Source organism: Centroberyx gerrardi, chromosome 8 (assembly GCF_048128805.1).
Source record: "Centroberyx gerrardi isolate f3 chromosome 8, fCenGer3.hap1.cur.20231027, whole genome shotgun sequence".
NCBI lineage: Eukaryota > Metazoa > Chordata > Actinopteri > Beryciformes > Berycidae > Centroberyx > Centroberyx gerrardi.
The window spans coordinates 32,339,363-32,356,581 of NC_136004.1; the positions used below are offsets into that span (position 1 = coordinate 32,339,363).

The following is a 17,219-nucleotide window of genomic DNA, read 5'->3' on the forward strand; positions in this document are numbered from 1 at the left end:
AAAAATAATATCTGGGAAACAGCAACAGATTCAGATTCAGACAGCAGGAATTCATTTTTGACGCTGAGTGTAAAACAGACTGAAAAATAACAGTCTGGATTTACTGAAAGCGTCTGGAGGAAAAATATACTGTTACTGTTTTAATCCATTTGTTGTTTTAATTCATCTCTTTTATGTGAAGCACTTTGAGTTGCATTCTATTTATGAATGGTGCTACAAAAATAAATGTATTATATTATTATATTTTTGGAAATAAAAATAGCAGCCTATCTGTTTTTGCTTTTATCTGCCATTTTATCAGCCATTTTTTCTCTTAGGTTTGGTGTTTTTTTTATTTTATTGTTTATTGTGTTGTATGGTTGATTGTTTTACTGAACAAACACTTTTTTTTAATCTTTTACTGTAAAACACTTTGTAACTTCGTTTTGAACGGTGCTGCACAAATAAAGTGTACTATTATTATTATTATTATTTTAAAGAATCTGGCTTGAAAGATTGACAGCAGGAATTAATTTTAGACGCTGAGTGTTGCTGCTGCACAAACGACAGTAAAACTACTGAAACTGACTGAAACACAAGAGTCTGGATTCACTGAAAGCGACTGGAATAAAAATGTGTTTTTAAGTACCAGCAGTAAACTGTCCTGTTAGACTCTGCCTGACAGCAGAGCTCGGGTCAGACTGGGCGTAGTTCCCGCTCTGCGCCTACAGGGGGCGCTGTGGGCTCAAGATCTGACAGACAGGAGCAGAGGAGCCAGACTGCAGCTGAGGACAGGAAGTAGATCACAGAACCTTCATCTGACTGGAGTTAGCAGTCAGATGTGATGTTTTATAGTGAGATCTCACTCCTCCTGTCACTGTGTCGACTCAAACTGAACCAAACAACAGTTTAAAGTCACAGTGAAATGAAAAGTCACCTGGTTAGCTGATTCTCTGTATCATAATGTCATAACTTTTTAACAATAAACGCCAAAACCATTACTACATTGTAATTGTATTTTAATTGTATTTTGCAAAATCAAAATCCCATTAGCTCCTGGGAAACGGCGTATGACGGCGTACAGTGACGTTACTTCATGCTGCACCAGGAAGCATCATCAATATTCCAACCAATAATCTCATCACACATTACTGAACACCCCCCCCCCCCATTTCCTTTTCCTCTTGTGACATCACCGACCCCTCCCTCTCATAACTGTATCATTACTGCACAGTTTGCATTTTAACAGGTGAGTCCACTTCAATCATGTGATATGATTTTGCGCTGAATGTTGAAATCAGTGTAACTGCTGTAACTGTTCTTAAGCTGCAAAACTCATTTCCTCAAAGAAAACATTACAGCTTTCTATTGTTTTCTATTCATTCCCTCACTGTGGCTGGATCAAGGTGGCAACAAGAAAAACTAATTCCCTTCCAACATGATTTTATTCTACACTAATAAAGCTGATAATAAAGTGCTGCAGCTAGAGGAGAAACTGACTTTCTTCTCCAGTAGACACTTTTTTTTCTTATAACAAAATAATAAATTGCAGGTTCAGCTTATAGAAACTGGAAGGAGAGTTTTAAACAACACAAATAAAAATCCAAACAGCAGCATCTAAAGTAAACTCAAATGAGAGTCAGATAAAGAGCTGCTTCAACTGAGTCAACAACATGAATATAATATAATATAATATAATATAGTTTATTACAGCACTTCTTCCCTTCTGAGGAAAATAAAACATCGATGATGACAGACGAGAGTTGCGGTTATCACGGCGGTCACAAGAATAAAAATTAGTGGCGGTGTCATAACTGTTATTGTTTTTTAACGTGATATTTACTGTCAGTCAAAAGTTTGGACACACCAGATTTTTCTATATTTTTACTATTTTCCACATTTTTAAATAATAGTAAAGACATCAAAACTATGAAATAACACAAATGGAATTATGCAATTAAACAAATCAAAACTATCTTATATTTTAGATTCTTTGCCTTGATGGAAAGGCAAAGGCTTTGGAAAGAAATTCATACATAGGATCAACTTCACTATTTATATGTGACTAAGAAACTCATTTCAAGCATTTAAGCAGAAGCCTTTAGATCAACATGGCTTTAACAGAATGAAAAACATAGAACATTCAGTCAGGTGGGTCCAGACTATTGACTGGTAGTGTATTAATATCAGTATCTCTACCTGTTTCTATCCACATCCACTACAGCAGCATCCAGCTGCATGTTCAGACCTGCTGCCTGTTCTCCTCTGCAGGTTTCCGGTCTGGAGCCACACCAGCGTGAAGTAAAACTGTTTTCTTTTTTGTTGTTTTTTTTTAAAACCAGAAGAAGAAGAAGAAGAAGAAGAAGAAGACTGCTCTGTGTTTTCTGTTGGCTGTTGTCAAGGCGAGAACCAAAACCGTTCTCCTGACAAGTCGGCAAAACTCTCGTCTGCTCAAAATAAATGTTGGTTTGCAACTCTACTGTGGTCCGGCCTGACAGCCAGACCACATCCTGCCTTTCTGACAGCTCTCCTCCTCTAATACCAGACCCCCGACCACGCTGGAGCACACACACACACACACACACACACACGCAGCGGCCGGCCGGCCGCTGCGTGTGTGTGTGTGTGTGTGTGTGTGTGTGTGTGTGTGCTCCAGCCTGACAGACAGCGGAGAGGATGAATTTGTGCGGTGACAGCTTCAACAGACGGGCTAATAAAGTACTATTCTGCTCTCTGCTGCTCTTGTTTGTCATGCTGAATTCTTGTGAAGTCGGCAGACGGAGAGGAGAGAGAAAAAAATAATACAAAAAAAAGGTTTCACATATCTGAGCCAGGTAAAGGTGCGCTTGTTTTACCCTGCTGGACACACCGGCAGCCTCAGAGGCAGAAGAGGGATTTGTAAGAATACAGACTGAAAGTAAAATCTGATCTTGTATCATATCGTGTGTAAATATGTGTGTGAATTTGGTATTTAACGAACAAGTTGGCATATATGTGTTTTTGCTTTAAAAGGAGCGCTGCAGGTATCAACAAGAAAAATATATGACAGAGGAAAATAACAATCAGGCTCCACAATTATGGCTTTAAATCTCTGTCATCTCTCTGACAAAGCAGATTCTGACAATATATAAAAAACTAGTCATGATGCTGAATTGTGTTGAAGTGAATCTCTTTCTTTACATTATTAAACCTTTCAGTCTGAACAAGTGGAACACCGAAATCCGGTCGGAGGAAACTTATGATGATGGAACGAAGAAAATAATGTGTTTACTATTAATTGTAGACAGGCGAAAAAAAGTGGGAGAGACCTGTTCCTCCATACAATGTCAGTGAATGGAGAGAAGAAAAAAAAACCCCCACAATTCTCCAATCTCCTCAACCAGAGTCCAAAACCAACGTTTGGAGACCAGCTGTCTTCTTCAGGATAATCTAGTTGTTTCTTTTCTTTAGACGCCATGTTTGCATCCTGGTGGCTGAATTCTTTCCTTTTGAATAATCTGAATTTTGTGAAGCTGAAGATCCCTGAAGTCCCTCCTGCATTACGGAAGCAAGTCGCCATGAAACTGCAGTTTCCTTCTGACCTGAAACTGTTCCTCACATGCTGAGAATCCCCAAAACCTCAACCTGAAGCCACACTGAGCATCAACAAGGATGAGAAAGATATATTAAAAAAATAAAACGGTTATGGTTTTAATGATAATCCCGAGATATTGTGATCACGATTTCAATCACCGTTACTAGTCTTGATGATTTGAGGAATTATTTTACTGCACTGTTGGCGTCTTAAAGCAACATTTTGACTGTTTTCAACAAATGCGCACGTTCAATATTAAACGAAATTAAACGTTTCAATATTGCAGATATGCCGATATTGTATGATTACTAATTGTGAAAACTAAAATTGCAACATAAGACCTACTTTGCGACAAGCGATTACTCTGAACACGGGAACCTCCTGGACTCTTTTTTCCCCTTGTTTTGCTTTCTGTTTCTACCTATCCCTCCCTCCCTTCCTCCTTCCTTCCATCCCTCCTTCCCTCCATCCTTCCCTCCTTCCTTCCCTCCCTCCTACCTCCTTGATCTCGTCCTTGGCCTGCTGCAGCTTGTCTGGCTTGTTGGTGTACTGCAGTTTGGCCTCCGCCTCTCGTTTCTTCTGCAGGAGGATCTGGCTGTCCTGCCACTTCTGCCACGTCTTCATGCGGTGGTCGAACACGCCCTGCACAGGAAGTACACGCTTAATACACACCACAAACACGCTTAATACACACGACAAACACGCTTAATACACACCACAAACACGCTTTTCATTGACTCTGCTGTTTACTCTCGAGGACATGAAACACTGGCAGCATTTCCATCAATCACAACAAACACTGTTTTTTTTATTTTACTCTGATGACTTTGTTTCACTTAAATAATAAAAACATGGGTTTTTATTTAGAAATGGTTATGAAAACTTGTCAAAAGCCACTTGAATGTACTCAAGTTAGTTTACAGTCAGTTTCATTCTGGACTATAACTTCTTCTAATGACTTTTAATGACTTTAATGAAACCATTTTGTCTCCTGCACTGTATTGATTAAGGATGCAAAATGGTGAATCCGCCTCGCTGGAAAATAAGAATTCGCCTGATAAGCGTTTAGCTGCGGAGGGAAGCTGTGACATCATGTGACATCATGTGACATCATGTGACATCATGTGACACATAAACAACAACGATGGTCAAAATGATCAAAAACACTAAAACGATAACATTAAACTTCATTTATACAGAACGCATCTAAAGGCAGATTTTACACAGCGCTTTACAGGAAGACATGAGAAAAAGAATAGTAAAATATATAATGAGATAAAAATAAGGACCACAAGTAAGAGAAGACACATTAAAAGAAGAATAAATAGATGTATAAAATAAAGTCAGATAAAAGAAAACATAAGACACAATGCAAGATTAAAAATGGGCGGGATCAAAAACATTCACACAAAACCAAGTCTATAAAAGTTCCTCTTAAGAAGTGATTTAAAAGATACTGAATGAGCTAGTTGAGATAGCTAACACACACACACACACACACACACACACACTCATATGACTCTACTCTACTCTACTGTACTCTACTTCAGTCTCCCTCGGTCCTACCTGGACTGTGGCTCTTGGTTCCCAGCAGCTTAGAGAGCAGGCAGGCAGGATTGGTAAATCAGTAGAACAGAAACAAATATTTCTACTGTTCCACTGTTTCTACTTTACTCTACTTCTTAAAGGGGAAGTGCAAGGATAGAGCCAATAACGGGAGGACTGGACAGTGATGTCACCACATTGAGGAAATCCATGTCTTAGTTTTTCAGGATTGTTGTTGTTGGAGCAGTTTGAGAAGCCAGTAACTCAGAGAAGAGGTAGAAGTCAGAATCGGTCTGGTCCGGGTCGAGTGTGTTTACTGAACTACATCTCTACTGAAACCTACTCTACTCTACTACACCGTCTTCTACTCCAGAGTAGAAGCTGGATCTGGTTTTACCTCGACAGCTGTGATGAGGCGAACGCAGTCGAACAGAAACTCAGAGAAGAGGCAGAAGTCAGTGTTGGTCTGGTCCTCATGGAGTTTGCTTCCCTTTTACTCTACTAAAGTCTACTCTACTGTCCTCTACTTCAGATTAGAATCCACTAGAACTAACACTACAGTTTCATTTACCTTGACTGCGGTGATGAGACGAACGGAGTCACCCAGTAACTCAGAAAAGAGGCAGAAATTCGCGTCGGTCGGGTCCAGGTGGAGCTGGTCGAGCTTCTACTTTATCTACTGAACTACTACTCTACTACACGGGTTTCTACTCAACATTACAACTTGCTAAAATTGGCTCTAGTTCTATCTTTAATGTGCTGATGAGGTGAACGTAGTAACCAGTAACGTACAGAAAAGGTAGTGGTCGAGTTTATCTACTAGTCTACTGTCCTGTCCTCTATTTCAGAGTAGAATGAAGCATTTACCAAAACACAGAATTAGATGTTGCAGTCCTTTGTGCCAAAATCCAAGGTGAGCCTTCATATTTCCAGAACTAAAACTAGACCTAGTGTTACCTGGACAGCAGTGATGAGACGAACACAGTCTCCCAGTAACTCAGAGAAAAGGTAGTCGGAGTTTGCCTCGTCCTCATGGAGTTTGTCTACTGGTTTTACTCCACTAAAGTAGAGCTGGACGATAATTCAATATTATCGTTTATCGTCTTTCAGTGGGATTATATTGTGATGATATGGTGATTTTGGGATATCGAGACGCACAATTTTTGCTGTCTGAACTGATGAGAACAAGCTAATTTTATTTAGAAACTCAGACAAAATGACGTATGGTAGGAATATTATGTGAAAATTTCAGTTTAGTTTGACATCACACCTAACATTACCATTCGGTTCAATATGATGAACATTAATTTGATTATTTAATGTGATTTCGCTTATGTGAGCCATATTGTCATATATATTGTTATCGAAAAAAATCCTTATGATTATCGTGATATTGATTTCAACCATATCGTCCAGCCCTACACTAAAGTCTACTCTACTATTGACTTTATTCACACGCCGACCAAGTGAACACTTAAGGTGGGAAACTCTACCTGGAGGATTGACATGTATATAAAACTAGGGTTACTTCAACAACTGAGAACTTCACACAGACCTGACAGTTATCAAATTAGCTAGCAGTCTCCAGAACAACAACCACAACGAACTGAGCGGGGAGTTAGTTAGCTAGCTTACGAGTTAGTAAATGGATCTCAAGAATCAGGAGGGATATAGTATAATATATAATATATAATATATAATTCAAATTTGTCCCATTATCACCAGCTACCAGTTTAGCCTAGGTAGCTAGTGATAATGGGACAAATTTGAATTATATATTATATATTATACATCATACTATATCCCTCCTGATTCTTGAGATCCATTTGTTTCTAATATGTTTTTCAGTGGGGAAATGATTACTGTTTGTACGACAGCAGCAGCACAGAGCTGACTGTAGTCGCTCTTCCCACCGAGTGTTCAAAATGGCCGCCGTGTGAATAAGATCAATACTTTGCTTCGGAGCAGAATGAACCGGACCCGGTTTTACCTTGACAGCGGTGATGAGGCGGACGTAGTCGCCCAGTAACTCGGAGAAGAGGTAGAAGTCGGCGTTGGCCTGGTCCTGGTGCAGCTGGTCGATCTTCTCCTCCACCTCCGCCAGCTGGGACAGCGCTCTGCTCAGAGCCGTGTGGTCCTCGCTGTTCCCCAACATGGCCGTCGACTTGGCAAACAACGCCGTGTTCACCGACAGTTCTGAGAGGAGGAGAGGAGGGGAGGAGAGGAGAGGAGGAGAGGAGAGGAGGGGAGGAGGAGAGAGGAGAGAGGAGAGGAGGAGAGAGGAGAGGAGGGAGGAGGAGAGAGGAGAGAGGAGAGGAGAGGAGGAGAGCAGAGGAGGAGAGGAGAGAGGAGAGGAGGAGGAGAGGAGAGAGGAGAGGAGAGGAGGGAGGAGAGGAGGAGAGGGGGAGAGAGGAGGAGAGTGGAGAGGAGAGGAGAGGAGGGGAGGAGAGGAGGAGAGAGGAGAGGAGGGGAGGAGAGGAGGAGGAGAAGAGGAGGAGAAGAGAGAAGATGAGATGAGAGGAGGAGAGAGGAGGGGAGGAGGAGAGGAGAGGAAGAGAGGAGGAGAGGAGGAGAGAGGAGAGGAGGAGAGGAGAGGAGAGGAGAGGAGGAGAGAGGAGGGGAGGGGGGAGGAGAGAGGAGAGGAGGAGAGAGGAGAGGAGAGGAGGAGAGAGGAGGAGAGAGGAGAGGAGAGGAGGGGAGGAGAGGAGGAGAGGAGGAGAGAGGAGAGGAGGGGAGGAGAGGAGGAGAGAGGAGAGGAGGGGAGGAGAGGAGGAGGAGAAGAGAGGAGATGAGATGAGAGGAGGAGAGAGGAGGGGAGGAGAGAGGAGGGGAGGAGGAGAGGAGAGGAAGAGAGGAGGAGAGGAGAGAGGAGATGAGAGGAGGAGAGAGGAGAGGAGGAGAGGAGAGGAGAGGAGAGGAGGAGAGAGGAGGGGAGGGGGGAGGAGAGAGGAGAGGAGAGGAGAGGGGAGAGAGGAGAGGAGGAGAGAGGAGAGAGGAGGAGAGAGGAGAGGAGGGGAGGAGAGGAGAGAGGAGAGGAGAGGAGAGGAGGAAAGAGGAGGAGAGGAGGAGAGGAGAGAGAGGAGAGGAGAGGAGAGGAGAGGGGAGAGAGGAGAGGAGAGAGGAGAGAGGAGGAGAGGAGAGGAGGGGAGGAAAGAGGAGAGGAGAGGAGGAAAGAGGAGGAGAGGAGAGGAGAGGAGGAGAGGAGAGGAGAGGAGGAAAGAGGAGGAGAGGAGAGAGAGGAGAGGAGAGGAGAGGGGAGAGAGGAGAGGAGGAGAGAGGAGAGAGGAGGAGAGAGGAGAGGAGGGGAGGAGAGGAGAGAGGAGAGAGGAGAGAGGAGAGGAGGAGAGAGGAGGGGAGGAGAGGAGAGGAGAGGAGGAGGAGAGGAGAGGAGGAAAGAGGAGGAGAGGAGGAGAGGAGAGGAGAGGAGGAGATGAGAGGAGAGGAGAGGAGGAGAGAGAAGGAGAGGAGGAGAGAGAAGGAGAGGAGGAGAGCGGAGGAGAGGAGAGGAGGGGAGGAAAGAGGAGGAGAGGAGGAGAGGAGAGGAGAGGAGGAGATGAGAGGAGAGGAGAGGAGGAGAGAGAAGGAGAGGAGGAGAGAGAAGGAGAGGAGGAGAGCGGAGGAGAGGAGAGGAGAGGAAGAGAGGAGGAGAGAAGAGGAGGAGAGAGGAGGGGAGGAGGAGAGGAGAGGAAGAGAGGAGGAGGAGAGAGGAGGAGAGGAGAGAGGAGAGGAGGAGAGGAGGAGAGGAGAGGAGAGGAGAATTTGGTACCTATTGCTTCTAACTTTCAACTTTTATTTTAAATGGAGGTAAAACATTCAGCATTCAGATTCAGTTTCAGGTCCAGCAAACTGGCTTGAAAAGGAGGTTGATCAAATCTCTGCTCGTTTGCTTTTCCTAAATCCCCACGTGTTCAGACTTACCTGACTTCATGCAGTAACCCTGGTTGAATTCACACACACACACACACACACACACACACACACACACACACACACACACACACACACACACACACACACACACACACGTACCTTTCCGGTGACACACCAGAGATTCCACGCTGGCATGAAGTTTCCTCAGCTGGATGTCCAGGTTCTCAAACTGCTGCTGCTTCTCCTCAAACCACTGACACACACACACACACACACACACACACACACACACACACACACACCCACACACACGCACACACACACGCACACACACACACACACACACACACACACCCACACACACACACACACACACACCCACACACACACACACACACACACACACACACACACCCACACGCACACGCACACGCACACGCACGCGCACGCGCACGCGCACGCACACGCACACGCACACGCACACGCACACGCACACACAGTTAAATATGTTTTCTTCAGGTTGCATGACATTAAATATAAGGACAAGTCAAACTATGTGAATATTTTAAACACATTATTAAAATTAAATAATAATCCATAATCATCCAATAATCCTCCCTCCCTCCTTCCATCCTCCCTCCCTCTTTTCCTCTCCTCTTCCCTCTCTCCTTCCTTCATCCCTAACCTCTCTCTATCTGTCCCTCTCTCCTCCCACCTTCCATCTCTCCTTCCTTCCTTCGTTCATCCTCCCTTCTTGGCCCTCTATCCCTCCTTCGATCCTTCCTTTCCTTCCCTGCTCCTTCCTCCCTCCTCTCCCTCCCTCCTTCTCTCCCTCTCTCCCTCCCTCCCTCCCTCCCTCCCTCCTCCCCCCTCACTCACAGCGTCTGACTCGTTCATCTTGATGGTCATCTTGTTGACGGCGTCGGCGGCCTTGTTCACCATGCGGAGGAGTCCGGCGCTGCTCAGAGCCTGAGTGCTGACGGCCCGCGGCAGCTGCAACCAAACAACAACAGAAACCAGTAAACAACAACAGAAACCAGTAAACAACAACAGAAACCAGTAAACAAACAACAGAAACCAGTAAACAAACAGCAGAAACCAGTAAACAAACAGCAGAAACCAGTAAACAACAGAAACCAGTAAACACACAACAGAAACCAGTAAACAACAGAAATCAGTAAACAAACAGAAATCAGTAAACAACAGAAACCAGTAAACAACAACAGAACCCAGTAAACAACAACAGAAACCAGTAAACAAACAACAGAAACCAGTAAACAAACAGCAGAAACCAGTAAACAACAACAGAAACCAGTAAACAACAGAACCCAGTAAACAACAGAAACCAGTAAACAACAGAACCCAGTAAACAACAGAAACCAGTAAACAACATCATCCATCCATCATCCATTCTTTCTTTTTGTTTATTTGCCTTTATCATTTATCACTTTTTCTCATTCGTTATTTTTTTTATCATTTTTCTTTGATTCTTTCTTTTTGCTTCTCTTTCTATTTTTTACATTCATTCTGTCTTTGATTATTTTTTCTTTCCGCATCTCCTTCATTAATTCTTTTTTGTTTGTCTTTTTCTTTGATTCTTTTTTGCAATCTTTCTTGCTTTCTGTTTTTGTCTCTTTAATTCATTCTTTCCCTTTATTTTTTTGCTCTTGTTCTCTTCCTGTTTTTTCTCATTCATTCCCTTTTTCTCCTTGAATCTTTTACCTTGATGATTCTTCCTTTCTTTCTACCTTTTTCTCTTTCTTTGTCCCAGTTTCTCCCTTCTTTCCTCCCGTCTCTCTCTCTCTCTCTCTCTCTCCACTAACACTATCAGAGCTGTTGGCTTTTCTCACCTCCCATACATTTCAAATGGCCGCCGTCGCTCCAGAACCTCCTAACTCCCGTTTTAATGTCTTTCACGTTTCCCCTTCAGTCGAACATGTGATGCAAAACCGGCTGAGAGCCCGTCGCACCGCTCTGAAAACACGCCGCCGTCCGTCTGAAAATAGCCTCATTTTTCTTAATTCCTGAAAAGTTTACTTTTTCCGGACATACGAGGTTTTCCCCTCTGACAGTGAAGCAAATTTGCTTTCCCCCGCCGACCGGCTGCAATCTCATTTAATGGGAAAGGCAACAGCCTGGGGACGGCCCGCTCCCTCAGGGCCGGAGGGAGGAGGAGGAGGGGGGTAAATGAGTGGAGGTGGAGGTGCAGGTGGGGGGGGGGTTGGGGGGTAAAAATAGCTTTAAATTGCAGCCTGGTCCCATTTGTCCCCTCCGGTTCTCTGGTTGCGTTTCATTAAGCGGGCCGGACGGACCGACACGCTCGGTCAAGCGTCCGACCGATTCATCTGTTAAATCCGTGACACCGAGCCATTTATTCTGGACCCAACGACTGCCGGCTCCTTCCCAACGCAATCCCACAACGTTTAGGTGGGTGGAGGGGGAGGGGGAGGGGGGGGCGGGGGGGGGGGGAAGACGGGCCAGCCGACAAACGAAATGTTACAGAGGATTTAGTCGGAGCGGACAATAAAGCCGGGGAGCAGAAAACGCCGGAGGCCCTTAAACCCACGGGCAGTTTTCAGTCTCGGGCGGCCGGACGCTCGACCTTGTCGGGAAGTTTTGCCGCTTTCTTGTCGGGAAAAGGAAGTGGGCGAATCAGGAGGATTGAACAATTGAAACAGATTTTTTCGTCTCTTTTTGGGGGGGTTATTTGTTTGTTTCACTCGCAGGGCTTAAAGCAGTCAGCACACTGCACCGTCGCACCGTTTATTTCTCTATTTCTCTATAAAACCAATCCAATAACAAGAACTGACACATTTCTGTGCTGAATGAATGAATATTCAACACAGCATTATTAATCTATAAACCTAGTGCAGTAAGGAGAACTGTGGAGGCCCCCAGGGGTCACCTGGTACAAAAAAAAAATGATGCGGAAATCAGTGGGCACGGTTTTCTTACAATTTACTCCTAAACCGTGTCAGATCAGTAAACCATGCATCAGATTTGTAATATCTACGTTGATAACATCAAACAGGGACTTTTAGGCCTATAGACAGTTATATACACACAGCTTGGCATACATATAGTGAGCTGTAATAGCCATTAGGCACCTAGACCATATGTGAACCATAACCATTGATTAATCACATCAGTAGGTCTAATTTATGATCCGATGTGTGTTTTGGTGACAATATGAAACCTATTTACTCCCTATAAATCATGCTTGCAGAAAAAGCATGTTAATAATATTGTATATGCGACTCTGTGGGCTGCTGTGGTGTCGCTGTTTGACGTTATCAATATACATATTACTAATCCGTGTGCACGGTCTACTAATCCGCGGGCGTGGTTTAGGACTCCGTGCGCACTGATTACTAACCCGCGCACATGGAGCCGTGCGCGGTTTACCAATCGGTGCCCGTATGGATTTCCACATCTATTATTTTTTTCTTACCAGGCGACCCCTGGGAGCTCTGTAGAGAACAGCCAAAGCAAAGCCACATTTTGATGCTGAATGAAGATTATAAACTGTGAAAGACAGATCACGGTCCGGTCTGTCCTTGCTGCTGGAGCGGCAGCTGTACCTGTCGCTCCCAGTGTGGTCAGATATCAGAGTGCAGCACAGCGGCGTTGTGTCTGGGATCGACCTCGTGTGGAAAGAGCACTTTCTTTCTGCAGGTTGAGCTCACAGTGCAGAACAAACACCCGCTTCCCTTAATTTGTCGCACCAAGTGTCAAACAGTTTCCGTTTATTCAATCCATACCTATCTCCGTTTGTTTTTTACTCCTCTCTCTCAGTGACGCGTGTTTCTCCACCAGCTTTCAGAAACTTCCTTTCCATATTCCAGCTGTGCTACACTACAGAATCGGTGCTACATGGTGAAAGAAAGTAGCTCGCTGTTCATTGGATAAAAAAAAAAAACTTGCTCGCATTCCATTGGTAAATGTAAAATATTGCTTTGCTGAATATGATTGGATAAAACGCATCAAAAACAAAAACCCACGTGGAGTGAGTTTTTTTTTTTTTTTTTGTCGAAAATAGTTTGTGAATCTAAAACGTCCATATGGTCGGGTAGATCTTCTGTGAATCCGGACCTCTGAGCTGCAGAAGCACCAAGCTGCACCTACCAGGTTTCTCTCATTAGGAACGCATGTTTTACTGCACTCTTAAAACATCGTGTCACTTCAACACAGACCTGAGCGGTGTAACCAGCTCTCTGCACGACCCGGTTCAATACCAACTCATCGTTTTCATTTATTGAACCATGAGCTAAACCTGGAACTAACCTTAAAGCATAAGTTTACCTACAGTATATATAATTCCTCTCTACATCCCTGTAGCTCTTGGACCCACAGACAGTATTGTCTCCAGTCAGCTGTCAGTTGAAGCAGCGAGTCCAAACTGTTTGTCAAAATATCTAAAAAAAAAAAAAAAAAGCTGTTCAGCCGTTTAAACTGTTTCAGCTCCTAACCAGAAGCCTCTAGCAGGGGAACAGCAGGTTGTTCATCAGTCAGAGTGTTGCCTGCGGTCTGAACACTGCTTCTGCACATGTGGAAGAAAATTGAACATACATGTAACAGCTTAACCGGTCTCCCTCGGGGAATGCACTGTTTCAGGATGAATGGTTACCTCACTGTAACCTTTGGGCCATAACTTACTAGGCCAGAGGTCTCTTGTCACAAGTGGCTCCTGGATGTCCCAGACTATCTGTAGATTCTCTAAACTAAGACATAACATATGATGCTGTAACTCTTTTCTGTGAGCTGTTCCCATGTCGGCACATTCTGTGCGTCCTTGGAAGAGACATAAACACCAGCTCAAATCTATTCTCCTTTGAAGAAGTGTATGTAGCCTATGTGCTGTGTGCATCTCTTCCTCTCATGAGACTCCTTTTAATAAATATATACTCAAGTAAGACGAACCTCTGACTCCAGAACTTTTTCCTCAACGGCACATGAGGGACGGTGTGAGCTGTCGGCACAGTGACACGGTAGGAGGAGATGTGAGGTTTCCACAGGACAGTATCAAAGTCACTGATCTATTTCACAGCATTGTTTTGAAGACGTGTCAGAGACGTCATCACTAGAGACAGGTGTGGCGTTATATGATGTTGTCAAAATCCACAATTCTTAAATATATTATTGTCCGAGGGAGGAAAGGGCTGCACTTTTATCAGAAAGCAAATAAAATCAGTTTAAAGGTGCAGGAGCATCAGGGAAAAAACACTGAAGAAAAATACTCGCACACAAGATGATAACTGTATGATATTAACTGTTTGTTCACACCGTGAGCGACTTGGTCGATGTGTCGCTCTATTCTGACTCATTGTGGGCGGGGCCAGAGGCTCCGACTGCAGCTGCAACGTTTTGAACAGGAAAATCATGTATTTTGCTGCTCTGGGTGTTGCCTTTCATAATTTTACACTGTTTTGATGAGTTAACATAGCTAGCTACCAAGTGCTAATTAGATAGCATTAATTGCAAATAAACAAAAAGAATCAATAAAATTCAGAGCCCCTTTCTTTCTGTTTTTGAGGCGTTTTTTCCTGTCGTTCTCTACACATAAAAGTTGTAGAAAACTGAAGCTTTGAACGGCTGGAATCAACTTCTCCATTTTGAACTGCCTGAACTAAATCACATCAGTAGGGAAACAAGGAAGCTGAAATCTGATCGGCTGTTGACGGCTGACGACCCTGAAAAGTTGAGCTGTGGAGACAGAGCTTGTTGAGTTTCCCTGCTGACTCGCCGGTGGCGTCTCTCAGTGTGAACGCCGCGTCGGTGTGAACGGCGCGTCGGGGCGAACGCCCCGTCGGTGTGAACGGCGCGTCGGGGCGAACGGCCCGTCAGTGTGAACGCCGCGTCAGGGCGAACGCCACGTCAGGGCGAACGCCGCGTCAGGGCGAACGCCGCGTCAGGGCGAACGCCGCGTCGGGGCGAAGACTGCGCTGCATCTCTGGAGTGAACGTGGGTTTTGTACCTCGGTGCTCTCCAGAAACTGCAGAACGTCAGGATCCTTCAGCAGGACGGGATGCTTCACTGTCCTCATCAGATACCTGGAACAGCAAGGAAACAACATTTTATCATCAAATGCTAATCTGATTTTAGAGTGTCTGTTCACTTTGCACATGACTAACAGAGATCTTTTTTAGGGTTAGGCACCCAAGTCAACTCTTTCCCAACATCAGCAGCTCAGTATCATTCCAGCTTCTTCCTCCTGCAGTCTGAAACAAACTATGAAGGGTTTTCAAACACTGTGCGTTAGGGGTGGGCGGATCGATCCCAAAATATCGATACTACAGATACTACGTCTCGTTTTTGAAGATCGATTCTAGCGTCAATAGGATCGATACCAGTTTCAGTTTCTCTCTTCTACGTTGTACCATTTCATCAAAGAGTAGAACTGTCTGTGCAAACAACGTTCCGTTGTCGTGAACTCATCTTAGTGCACGCATGCACTCTTTGCTTCTCCACTGCTGTCGTGTCTGTGCACTCAAACAACGAACACACGTGTCGCACACCCTGAGAACCATTGCTCTAACTGAAGGAAAGAAGAATGGTTGAGGGTAGTTTGTGCTTTTGTTTAGTTATTTGCACTTTGCTTATTTATAAAAGTTGTGAAAGTTTTAAAACATTCATTGTTCTCCACAAATAATTGTGTGCACTTTGTTTATTCAAAAAACTTTTTTTCATGTTTGCACATTCAATTTACAATAATAAAAAAAATATTTTTGTTATTTGCCTTTAAAAACTGTCCTGTGTTTTAACATTAATTAAGTAAGATTAAGTATTATAGTATTATATATTATATTATATTAATATAATAATAATAATAATAATAATATATAATATATTATATTATATATTGTATATATTATATTATATAATAATATGATAATTATATTATATATTATATAAGTATTAAGTATTATATTAAGTATATTAAGTATTGATTAAGTAATTAACAGTGGAAATAAAAAAAAAACTGGCTTCATTCATTTATGTAGCACTTTTTTACAAAGTGCTTCATAAATGAATGAAGCCAGTTTTTTTTTGCTTTGCTTGCTACATACATGCTTCAGTTGGGAATCAAACCCGGGTCTCACAGGTGGCAGGTAGAAATTCTACCACTCACCTTACAATGATTGCTAACCTTTGGCAAATAATTTAGTGGTCATGAAAATGTATTCAGATTTAGCCTATTGATGATGCATTCACCGCATAAATCATGACACACTGCTCTCCCCTACATGAAAGTACATAAGCCGCTTTTAATAATAAAAAGTATCGGTATCGATATCGGCGATTCTGGCCCTGTGTTACTTGGTATCGGATCGAAACCAAATTTTGCGGTATCGCCCACCCCTACTATGCGTCCAGCTCAGGAAAACGTTTCTGCTCCTCAGTCCATATTTCATCAACACAGATTATTCTCCCCTCAAAAACAGAACTAGTTTGCAAGATCTTAAGAAGACTCCTAACTCGAGCAGCAGCTAGGGTTCAGCAGATATGGATATTTGAAGACCGACACAGACGTGTTTGGAATGAAGCTGCCAATAGTGGATATTTTACGCCAATATTCATTATCTTTCAACTCGACCATTTTCATGCCAAAAACCTGTTTGTGAATCTACTTTGCTGTGGATTTTTCTTGAATGAATAATTCCCAGCACTACAAAAGAGAAAGCAGTGTTAACTTTTTCAAACTTAAAATAATTTCTTCATTAATTTAACTTGCATTGAGGGTCATTTTTTCCTCTGTGTGTGTGTGTGTGTGTGTGTGTGTGTGTGTGTGTGTGTGTGTGTGTGTATCAGTGTCCATCAGCGTGGAGTTCTGCAGCTCTGAGCTCCATCAGCTGTCACTGGCTGACCTTCCTGTCAATCACAGCCGACCAGTAAAGGGCAGCAGAATGTCAGCCCCGCCCACTTCACCTCAACCCCCCCCCCTCCAACACCCACCCCTACAAACACACACACACACACACACACTCCCCCGCTCATCTTTATTCAGTCCATCAGGAGGACGAACACACACACATACATACATACATGTACACACACACACACACACAAACACACACACACACACACAGGCTCAACACATACACACGCGCTCAATACATACATATACACACACATAAACACACACATACACACACACACACATGCACAGACACATACACACAGATGCAAAAACACAAACACACATCCATGCGCACTACAACACAAACAGAATAACACAGAGTAACACACACTC

The 17,219-nt window shown here is 43.6% G+C and overlaps 1 protein-coding gene across 2 annotated transcripts in view; it reads right to left on the reverse strand.

The window, feature by feature from the left end:
* Nucleotides 1-17,219, reverse strand: part of snx2 (sorting nexin 2) — a 38,851-nt gene that overhangs the window by 5,914 nt on the left and 15,718 nt on the right. For both annotated transcript variants that reach the window (XM_078285035.1, XM_078285034.1), the window contains exons 8-12: nt 14,943-15,018; nt 9,848-9,961; nt 9,128-9,221; nt 7,089-7,294; nt 4,052-4,195 (exon numbers count right to left, since the gene is read on the reverse strand). In XM_078285035.1, the coding sequence (XP_078141161.1) occupies nt 4,052-4,195; nt 7,089-7,294; nt 9,128-9,221; nt 9,848-9,961; nt 14,943-15,018 (634 nt within the window). The remainder of the gene's footprint in view (nt 1-4,051; nt 4,196-7,088; nt 7,295-9,127; nt 9,222-9,847; nt 9,962-14,942; nt 15,019-17,219) is intronic.